This window comes from Galleria mellonella, unplaced genomic scaffold (genome assembly GCF_026898425.1).
Source record: "Galleria mellonella isolate WM207_F2 unplaced genomic scaffold, CSIRO_AGI_GalMel_v1 utg28, whole genome shotgun sequence".
Taxonomy (NCBI): Eukaryota; Metazoa; Arthropoda; class Insecta; order Lepidoptera; family Pyralidae; genus Galleria; species Galleria mellonella.
This window is the reverse complement of record NW_026442064.1, coordinates 4953140-4964691: the sequence shown is the minus strand read 5'-3', so window position 1 is coordinate 4964691 and position 11552 is coordinate 4953140. Positions and strand designations below refer to the sequence as shown.

General features: G+C 30.8%; 1 protein-coding gene across 1 annotated transcript; it reads left to right on the top strand.

Annotated features, from left to right (window-relative positions):
* The first annotated feature begins 3522 nt into the window (after positions 1-3522).
* Positions 3523-11282, top strand: LOC113517048 (protein tailless). The gene is made up of 4 exons (XM_031911599.2): positions 3523-3576; positions 8371-8607; positions 9367-10085; positions 10711-11282. The coding sequence occupies exons 1-4, from the start codon at positions 3558-3560 to the stop codon at positions 10891-10893; spliced, it is 1158 nt and encodes a 385-aa protein (XP_031767459.2). The 5' UTR covers positions 3523-3557; the 3' UTR covers positions 10894-11282.
* Positions 11283-11552: the final 270 nt, after the last annotated feature.

Here is an 11552-nt window from a genome sequence, read left to right as displayed (position 1 = left end):
TTTTTTTTCTATATAAAAGGACAAACTTTCAGATTGAACCCGTAAAAAATTTATCAAAATCGGTTTAGTAGTTTAATTTTTAAATCAAAATAACTGTTTTTGCCACAATTGGAGTTGATTTTTTTTAACATAATCTTATTCAAATTCCAAAAAAAAAAAATTACATTGCCTAAAAATTCTAATATATACTGCAAGATTAACATTTTATAAACAATTAGCTGTACTCTACGGCTTTGTTTGCGTCAATGAATCTGAAATATATCATTTCAGAAAAAAAAAATCAATTCGTTTTATTATTGACGAAGATATAAGGTAATAAATATAAAAAAGCTACAACCGAATTGAGAATCTGTTCCTTTTTTTGAAGTTGGTTAAAAATATACTATGTCTTAACTTTGGATATGCTCTATTCGTGTACAAAATTTCATTCATGTTCGTTCTGTAATTTGTGCGTGAAACAGTAACAAATATGCCTAGGAGGTCTACCATAAAATACCAATACCAAATACCAAAAAACGAAGTAACGGACTCAATTTCATATTTTCCTTCATACCGAAATTGGCCCCGTAAATGGAGCTTAAAATTTTGTTCATCATAAATCCTACTATAAAAGACCAAAAAAAAAAACGATATATTAACATTTTTATAATTTTAAATGGTATATATTTAAAATAGAATATTTATTATCCCGATAATAAAAATTTTAAGGTAGGGGATATGGTATAACATATTTGCAGAAGATTTATTAATTTTCCATCAGACCTCCCCATAGAGACTGTGGTGGGTCTGGTCTGATTCTTTGGTGATCTCAAATATCTGAGATGCGGGCATCGTGTCATAATGTCATAATGGTTTCAAGTTGACTTGATAGTAAAATAATGCTTGGTTTCACAACAACTTATTATAAGAAAGAATATATTAAAAAAAAATTTACACGAAATGTCTTAATAAGACGAATAGAAGCCAAATTAATATTTTTCTGTATTTTTGACTATATCTCTGTATGTTTATTTCGAGATCACGCTAAGACTACTGCACCAAATTGCGGATGCGGTTTTCATTGTAGGTCAAAAATTAGATGTCGTCCTGAATCCTGTTACATTTTCTCGTTTATAGATGTATATATATTTTTTTGATGATGATAATGGAAAGATAACCCCGCCTGCGCTAACGGTATACGCTGGTACTTGCTTCGGCAGTACATATACTAAAAAAAAACGTTATACGCTGGCGGGGCACCAGTGAGGGATGATAGATGAGAATGAAAAAAAAGTCAGGTTAGTTAGTCTATCGTGATGAATACCTACACCTGGAATTCAGCACGATAGTTTCCGGGGGGAACCACGTGGAGGTCGACCTGATAGGGTATATTGCTAGCAATAGGACTGATAGTCCGCATTATTAACAATACCTTTCCCCCCTATAGATCTATATTTAAAAATATTTCGTTGTACTGGTAGAAGTATGATTTCAATTCCATTCTGTATACATACAAACAAATGCAGTTGATTTATGGCTTAAATCAATTAAATATTATTCAATAATCGATTGCGTTAAATTAATAATGAATTGATAACTAACACGATAATATTTGTAAAGTAATTTTCGCTTACTTGTCAACTCGTAAAAGTTTTATTATTAGTGTTTCCTGTCACGCTCGTTGAAAGTTAATTTTGTGTTCCTACTGATACTCTGTTATCGGTTAACGTTGAGAAGTGAAGAATTTAGGAAGTGTGTATAATATACAAAAATATTACAAATACAAATAATAACAATACAACAAAAAAAATTCATATGATTCCATTTTTAAATATTACTTTATATGAAAACATTTTTTAATATGAAAAATTATTGATTTGAGAAAGATTAGGTCGATTTGGTGATTTGAATTAAATATCAAATCAACGGACAAAGGCTCAGATATTTATTAACACATTTTTTTATTGAATTACCTATTAATGTTATTATATTAATGGATTTTTTTTGGTAGCCGCATATAAGAAGTTTATTATCTTATTTTTTTTAGTTATTTTTTAATTGTCTTTGCATGAATAATATCTTTAACAGAACGTTTTCAATTAGGCCATTAAATTTTATTTGAAAAATGTTATATTTAAAACTTATATTGAATTGAATGCAGTATAATTCCAGATATACCTAAACATCCGAAAAAACAAATATTTATACGTAATGCCCATCAGTAAATAAATATATTTGTCAATCACTATTTAATATGGAATAATAATCACAACTGCCCTCGAAGTCAGAGATAATACAGCATACCATAAAGCACATTTTGCTAAAAGCTCAAACAAATAAAAAAAAATACTTTCAACATTTTTTGTGGCAACTCGATTCAGACAGCAAGGAGCTACCGACTTTCCGATTTCATTATTAAAATCTTTTTTGTTGTTAACCCTCCGTGCGCACCGGGCCCATTCGTACCAGTACAGATCATCCGCGCTTTTGTCCCGTCGCCGTACTTACCCGGATTATGCGTTCTTAATTACCTGTTTTGCGAAAGTGTAATTATCAGAAAAAATATGTAATTTCGACATTCAAAAGTGACCGCCAAACAAACAATGCAGTGAGAAGTCTGCTACTTTACAGAAATAGTTACTTAGACTTTTGAAGTTGTTGTTGATGCAAACAATGTTTTATCTATCTACTTAACATTTAATTTTCCCTTTCTAAGAAATGTAGATAATAGTTAACTTTGTTAAATATATTCTCTTTAAATTTTGTACTTTTTAATATTTAAAAAATAATACATCTACAGTAGATATTATTATTTAAATTTTATTTTTAGTATTAGGCCATTTTTAGTAACAAACATTACTTACCTGAGCGAAATGCCTATAAAATTTGACTATTTATTTATTTGTAAAAAAAATATTATAGTTATTAACCATTTTATATGTAGATCCAATAGGTCCAACGGTTATATTGCTACTTTGTATAAACCGTTTGATACTTCGTTTAATAAAAAAAAATCAATATCTGGCTATGCTTTATTTTATATATATTTTGTTTGTTTTACATAATAATTAAAGTCAATAAAACATATTTGTAAAATACGTTTAAATATAATTTTACAAATATATTTTTTTCTCTTTTCCGAAAATTTTTCGATCCCATCAAGTTAATGGGGACTAAAAGTGTTTAAAAGAACTAAGTTATAACCACTTAATAGCCCTCGAGGCGGTGGCCGTTTAATTTAACAAGTTACCAATAGAACAATATGAATAATGAACAAAACACGAGTGGCACTCAGTTTTGTTGTAAAAAGATGTCAGCAGTGGCAACTTGGAACAATGCTGCATTATTTTCTTACGTTTGTTACATTTATTCGTCGATTCTTTTCTTTTCGATCAATGTTTGATTTTTGAGTGCTCTTGAAAACCGCGAGCGACAGCGTGCTTCTTAATATTCGCACGGTGTCGACTGTGCGAACATTATTAAGTTATGGGAAAGATTGATATACTTTCTTATTATTATAATTTAATTTATGTTTTGTTTCAGGGATTATGAAGTGTTAAATTAGTCAATAGATCATCATGGACCCTTCTTCCTCAAGTAAGTACTCAATAATAAGAAATTTAAATATATAAAAAAATAAATAAAATTTCGTTGTTAAGTGCATCACTTAAAAATGGCTGGTACAATTTGAGTACTTTTTTAAATGTTCGTATTACATCTTTTAATATTCTTAGGGAAAGAAAACAATTCGGTATTTATATACTCAAGATAACGTTTGTCGGATTATGTCAGAGTATAGAACAAATTATTAATAGGTAAGTGTAGGTGTACAAATTTTAAACATTATAGAATAATGATCAATCCACGATAAATGCCATCGATCGCTCTTTTGATAATTCTTTCAAATAAATAAGCCCAAAAATAGTTTTCATATAGAGTAGATATAGTGAAAATTATAATTATTTTTTCGCGTTTACTAAGCAGATTTAATTAACTCAGAAGGAAATGAGATTGAAAATAAAAAATACATACAACAACTGTGATAATTTTTATATATTTTTTTGTATCTATAATAACTTTACTATTGTAATCTTCTGGAGGAAAAAATAAAGAGTATCTATCTATCTAAAACTTTCTTCACTCAATAAATAAGTAGATGCCGTACAATCATACAAAAATGTCCTGATCTTTAAACAAACACATACAAGAACAAAAACTCAGAATACTCAGAGTAGAACTGTTTTAGAAAAGTCCTTATCGGTCAGTGGGGTTACTCTTGAAATAAATTCCAATAAATCGATATTCAAATTAAGAATTACACTCTCGAATTGCAACACCAGCGACATAATGGTTCATAACATAATGGTTGGTTAATAAACTATTGTAAAACGATCCCAATTATAATCTAATTCTGAATTGTTGTTTCATGGGTGCAGTATAAATTTGTCATTGGCAATAGATTGGATTGATATTGATATTAGATTCAAGAGTAGACCTACTGATCGAGAATCGAAGCTGGAATCTTAATAACATTAAACAGTGTTACAATAAATTGCATTTTCGTACTGTCAGTGACTAATTAACAAGAGGTGGACGAGATGACGTGCCCCGGCTAATTTGGCATCAATGGCATCATTCCCACGAGTGCGCCGGCGCATCTGCCTCCGCTCTCACCCCCAGTTGATTGTTCCCCATGAATTAGCTTAATAGTAATATCAGTCTTCTATTTATGTTTTCATCTAGAGAATTTAAATATTATTTTAAAAAAGTTTTTAAGTAGGTATTATGGTACTTTCAGACACGGTGGAACGTACTACAGCAGTTACGAGGAAATCAGATACCTCTTTGATATTTTATATTTATAGTAGCTGATATTAATACTCGAGCGATAAAGTTGAGTCAATTAATTATAAAAAAAAAAATTAAAAGAACAATATCATATTAATAATTATTTTTTTAATAGGAACCTAAATGATCAACATTAGAGAAAAGAATCCATTTTCGACTATAATTATTATAAATAACCTTTTAATAATAAATACATTACATAGGGACATTACAAAAGTCAATTGATCATGACGTAATATAGTTACTATCTTTTTGATGTATTTTATTCAATTATAGAAATTGTTGCTTTTACTAGTACCATGTTTAAAGCGATATACTACTTTAAAAAGTCATGTTCAAAAGTATGCAGTTAACCAAACTAAAAGAGACTAAATTAATAATTCTCTCGTTACACCGTCAGCGAATTGATGTGGGAAATTCCATATCACTTGCAGGGTCAAATAAATGGCAGTTTAAAGAGCATCCCATGCGCCCTATCGCCCTAGCCGATTAATATGCTCGTTCGTTACGTAGGTGTCACGCGAGCGACGAGCGACGAGCGGGTCACAGTGACACAGGTGGTTAGTCGCACGGTTAATGATAACCATCGTGCCCACGAGTGATGTGAAGCGATGGGGCGCTAACGTTTTTTAATGATCGGTTATTAGTTGATTTTAAATTAAAATATATTTTGAATTAGATCAAATAAAGACTTTATTGGAGGTCAAATAGATACCTAGGTTAGTATATAATATGAGTGATATAAACATGTTAATTACATTGATGTATAAATAACCTAGATATATAATTAGAGATAAGTAATTAAAAAATTAAATATATATATATATATATATATATATATATATATATATATATATATATATATATATATATATATATATATATATATATATATATATATATATATATATAAGATAAAAAATTTCTTTGAGATCACTGCCAGCTGGTAAGGTGCCTAGGATACTTGCTGCATTTCCACGCTGAATAGCAATGGAAATGCGTTGACCAGAGTATAGGCCAGCCTTCTGGTCACCAGAGGTTTCCACCAGCCGGCGTGAAATCTCTTTGAAATATATTTAAAATATATTTTTATATTAATTTATAAATGCTGTCTGAATTAAATTATTTTAATACATTTGTATTGAAGTAATTATTTGATTAAAGTATTTGATCGATATATTGGTTACACTTGAAATAAATTAAAACAACTTTTTTTTGCGTATATGGATGTATACATACTACAATCTAAAATTAAATAAAAACAGCAACTCTCAATAACAATAATTATTGTTCTCAAATTTGACGGGAATAAATCCTTTTAAGGTGTAAGTCCACCTGCACACTTCTTGTCACTTTCATTATAACTTGATATCTATATTAAAAGCGAATGTAAATACAAAATTATTTAAATAAATAACAAGCGTATTGTAAAAGGATAGTAAATTGTGAGTTAAATAAATACAAACTATTTAGCACATATCACTTCGCAAACAGTAACGTTCGGTTATAAAATAACGTGAAATAGGATGGGCGGAGTATGTTGACATTCCAACATTGTCACAAAGTAACAGCTGCTTCTTCTTTGTCAGGGTCATCAGAAATCAATTCACTCGCAAAATAAATACTCCGATGACGTTTAAAGTTAAAACTTTTTTGTAGATGCAGAGCAGAGATATCGAAACGTTCATGTACGGAACCTGTCATTATCTATGGCCGTTTTATTGAACTTTACGAAATAATATTCTCAATCCCCACTTCTTATCTTTTATTCCTCATTGTCTATGTCGAGCAGTTTTGTGAATATTTTTTTTTCTCGTCTTATATTCGACACCGCGTTTCCTGCCCTGCAAGTGTATTCACGTGCATGGTTTATTTGAAATGGGATGTCTCGTTGAATGGATGTGCCTTTGTGCCTTTTCGACTGATGTTTGGAGGTATATTAATAAAGGCGTATTATCTTGTAAGCCGCGATAAACGGTCGCCGTGGGATCGTTTAGCAATGCGAGCACGAAGTTGGCAGTACAAAAAATTGCATTGATTTTTTTTTTGTAATATAAGTACTCGTATAACGGCACGGTGTTGGAATGTTAGGGATGGCCTCAAATTTCTGACAAGTATGCATGTTTATAATTTATATTAATAATAATATTTTAAAACAATTAAAATTGTTAAAATTATAATTATTGTTGTTTTTAAAAAGCTATTAATTTCTAGCTATTTACAGCGGCTTTGCCCGTATGAAATAGTTTTTAAAGTATAGTATGCCCGTATTAAATTAGGATATTAATACCTATGTATTATTTTTTATTTAAATTCGTTCAACTGTTTAAGCACGATAGGGTAACAAATATCCAAATATCTACCCATCTATAAAAACCTTTCATTTTTATAACATACTAAGCAGGATTTGAGAGATTTTTCGGTATTGAACTAATCATATTACTCCTCTACTTTTAATATTTATTTTATAATTGTTACGTAAATCCCGAATTATAAAATATATTTTTTGGGTCTTTAAAAAAAATAGTATAATAATAAGTAAAAGTAACAAGAAAATGCAATAAATTCATAATAGAATTGAAGAATAACGGGGTGCTTAATTTAACAAATTGCATGACGTCCCTAACAATGGTCAATCGACAAACAAAAATCGATGGTCCTTTGTGTTGTTCTTTTAGCAGTGAAATAATTAGACAATAAACTGGCATATTTCCCTCCCCTAGGGGCGGAGTCAGTTGCACCCAGCCCCTACTCATGTATTTAAAACCCACAGTATTATACTGAGGTAACTTAATGACATTTTGTAGCATTGATTTATGACCGTTGACGCCTATGGTTTGTAATATAAAGGTACGGCAACGAGATTGGTAGTTTATGGATTCTTCATCTTTTATATATTGATTGATTTCAATCTTCTTTCTATTGTCTCTAGTAACTTGACTATGTATGAAAAATAGAATAAAATAAAATAACTTACCTAATGTTTAACTTTTTATAAAATCTTACGACACTAAACTTAGTAAACTAGATTATTTGTAATTACGTATTAGTAATAATTATTAGTCGGCGTGTGGTCTTAGCATAGAATAGGCTATCCCTTTCTTTTCCGTGGATGTTGAAAAGGCGACTAAGGGAAAGCGAGGGATAGGTAGCAGCGTCCTTCTTAAAACATCTCTAAATTCTAACTGCGGTTGCCAATCCGCCTGCTAAGGATAGTAAGTACTGGCAAAACCCCTCAAGGCAGAGATTTATGTTCAGCAGTAGACAGTAAAGGCTGTATGATGATAATAATAAATAAATAGCGATTCAGAGACTTTATCAGCTTTGAACTAACACTAATGAATTATATATTTTTTTCTAGTTATTTTAACTACTTCTAATATAATACTCTTCTAAATAGTCAAGTGTTTATTCTAATAAAGGATCAATTTCATAGATTAAAAACTTAGATAGAAAAAAATACCTGATATATAACCTGTCCGTAAAATTTCTGATAGTGTTAATTATTTGTGTATATAATTGGTTACTGATATCTTTCTAAAGGCCGCATCCTCTACGATGTCCCATGCGCAGTCTGCTGTGACAATTCATCTGGTAAACACTATGGGGTGTACGCGTGCGATGGCTGCGCGGGGTTCTTCAAGCGATCAGTGAGAAGAGATAGAACATATGTCTGTAAAGCTAGGATACCTGGTGCTTGCTTGGTGGACAAGGCGCATAGGAACCAGTGTCGCGCGTGCCGCCTAACTAAATGTATTGAAGTTGGCATGAATAAAGATGGTAAGCAATATTTAAATAAAAAGTAAGTTTCCGTGGCTTATGGGAACAATCTTACCTTTGAAGTATCTTAATTTTGAAGACTCACTCTTGTAAACTAGTATCTGTAAAACCCACTGTTATAGGAATACGCGAAAGGGTAATTTATTATTATAACCCCAATTGACAAATGTCTGATCATTTTGTGAGTTTGTAATAGTAGTGTGGCTTTAAAAGTAAAAATTATATCTATCTGAACTCATTACTATATGAGTTATTGAGATATAGGATAGAAAATTAAGTACTTACAATATAATTTCTATGTATTCACGTATATATATGTGCCATACAGGAATTTATATCTTTTCAAATCTCGCATGTAAAATTAATAGAATGGATAATTTTGTCTATATGAGATACTAACAATCCCCTCCGGCTTCGGACGGGTAAATAAATAGAAAGATAAATTAGTATTTTATATTAGTTTTAATAGGCAAATATTTTGATTTTTTGGTTAAGTTCAATTGTTGTAATTTTCATAGGAATTTCTAAGTTTTTTTAAAGTATATATGTTACTCGTTGATAATGAAGCCTTTTATAGGTGAAAGAAATAAAAAAAAAATCAATTAAGTTGTTAAACAATTAACAAGTAATTTTTAACTCGTTTCAAACAAATAGAAAAAAATCCAATGATTCCTTTTTACAGTAGTACAGATGTATATACAACTACAATTATTATGGATTCTTTTTTATATTATACATTTGTATTGTTCTTTGTTACAGCAGTACAACATGAAAGAGGTCCACGCAACTCGACGATTAGGCGGCAAATGGCGTTATTCTTAAAAGATCCAGCCCTTCCATCCTCTGATGTGGGTTTACAGCCCCCACCTGTGCTGGATTTAGCTTTGCCTAAACATAACCTATTACCACCACCATCGATGACCTTATTTCACAATCCGTATATCTATAATAGAATTAGCCTACCCACGCCTTCAATAATACCATGCCCGGTTAAAGTTCCATCACCACCTCCAATTGCTGCTCACATAATGACTCCAACAGACCCTGAAGAAATGTGCGAAGCTGCTGCAAAGCTCTTATTTATGAATGTAAAATGGGCCAAGAACGTACCTGCATTTACAACATTATCCTTGCCTGACAGATTACTTCTGTTGGAGGAATCTTGGAGAGATCTCTTCGTGATCGGCTCAGCTCAATTCTTGTATCCTATGGATTTGAAGATCCTTCTAAATGCCAAGAATCCTACAATAGATGCGAAAGAAGTAGAAAACTTCGAGAAAGCACTTACTGAAATAGCAAAACTTCATCCAGACAGTTATGAATATGCTTGTCTTAGGGCGATAGTGTTATTTAAAACAAGTTTTAGCGAGAAAAGTGACAGTAATAGTCCAATACAAACCAGTTCAGATTACAAGAGGCTGCAAGACCTTCCAGCTGTGGCTTCGTTGCAGGATCATTCACATAGTGTTCTAAGCGAGGTAAGAATTTTATATCTCGTTATGTTGTGTTTGTTAACAAGCAATAAAAGACCACCGTTCATAAACATGTGGCGCGAATAAATTTCATTGTATTCTATGGAAACGTCGCAGAAATTTCAGTACAGATTTTTATTTATCATTCTTTGGCGGTTTTCCAATTATTTATCATGATGGGGCTAAATTTTTAATATATTTAGTGAAATAACCTAAATTATCATAAATAAAATTAAATTAAATATGAGTGTTCCTAAGTTCTAAGATGCTGGCGGTATCTTGTTGTATAGCTTAGCAAGTGCCTTGAACTTCATCCGTATCTATTTATAGAATGTTAAATTAAGACTTTTATACATACAGACAGGTATTTGTCTACCATTAGGATATGCAGAAACAATAAAATATCGAAAGCTCTTATTCTAATAGATTTAAATTTTTTATTTTGAGTTGATATTTCCAATTAAAACATGCTTTTTAATTAAAACGATTAAGTGTGAATGTGATCGTTCTAAAAAACTTGAAAGTGAACAATAATAATATTTTCTTTACAAAGTATATTTATTATCTGTGACAAAGTTTATGTGTACTACTTTTATTATAATTTTGATTAAAGAGTATATATTTTTTTCAGTACATTTTAAGAGCGTACCCATTGAAAGTGGCGCGTCCCAGCCAACTCCTCCAACTGTTGCCCATCATCAGAAGGGTATCCAGCGTCACAATCGTCGAGTTGTTCTTCCGTGCCACTATAGGTGATATACCTATTGAGAGGATCATCGGAGACATGTACAGGACAAGCAAAGATATCGTTTGATATTAAATTTTGTAACAGTGAAAAACTACCAAAATTCTGCATTCCTTAAATCCTTAAAAGTACTAGAGTAGCGATTTTCAATGTGTAGCGAGCAGTTAATAGAAGTTGATGGCGCAAGATTGTTCCTTTTGGTGATCTATGAGAAAGGTCTAATGTATATGTTAAACAGTAGCCTTAGAACTAATTTTAGCGGTGCTAGCGACAGATGCATAAAATGTACTACCTAATTATATTTTTCTAACTTTTATGTACATTTAACTGAAAGTTGTTAGCAGACTCTTCCTGTGATCAATAAATAATATTGGTGCCTGTAAAATGGTGATCCGATATAGAAATGATAGAGTTAAGAAGCATAAAATAATTGTTTGTATTAAAACAACAATTGTGTTTGAAGCACCATTCTCTTTTACTATTCCTAATACTAAAACTTATGTCTACTTAAATCATTATTACAAATAGATGGATCGCTATGAAGTATTTAAAACAGATATCTTTGTTAAAATTTTAGATTTTTTTTACTTTACTTCATATTAGTTTTATATATATATTTTTTTATACAACTTAGAATGGCAAACAAGCTGACGGTCCACCTGATGGAAAGTGGTAACCGTCGCCTATAGACATGAGCAGTACCATGGACATAACAGAGTATACTGTTT

Bases quoted from the DNA above. Each gene is read 5' to 3' on its own strand.
- LOC113517048 (XM_031911599.2), top strand. The intron at 8,608-9,366 runs GTAAGCAATATT...TCTTTGTTACAG, and splicing joins AGTTGGCATGAATAAAGATG to CAGTACAACATGAAAGAGGT. The intron at 10,086-10,710 runs GTAAGAATTTTA...TATTTTTTTCAG, and splicing joins CACATAGTGTTCTAAGCGAG to TACATTTTAAGAGCGTACCC.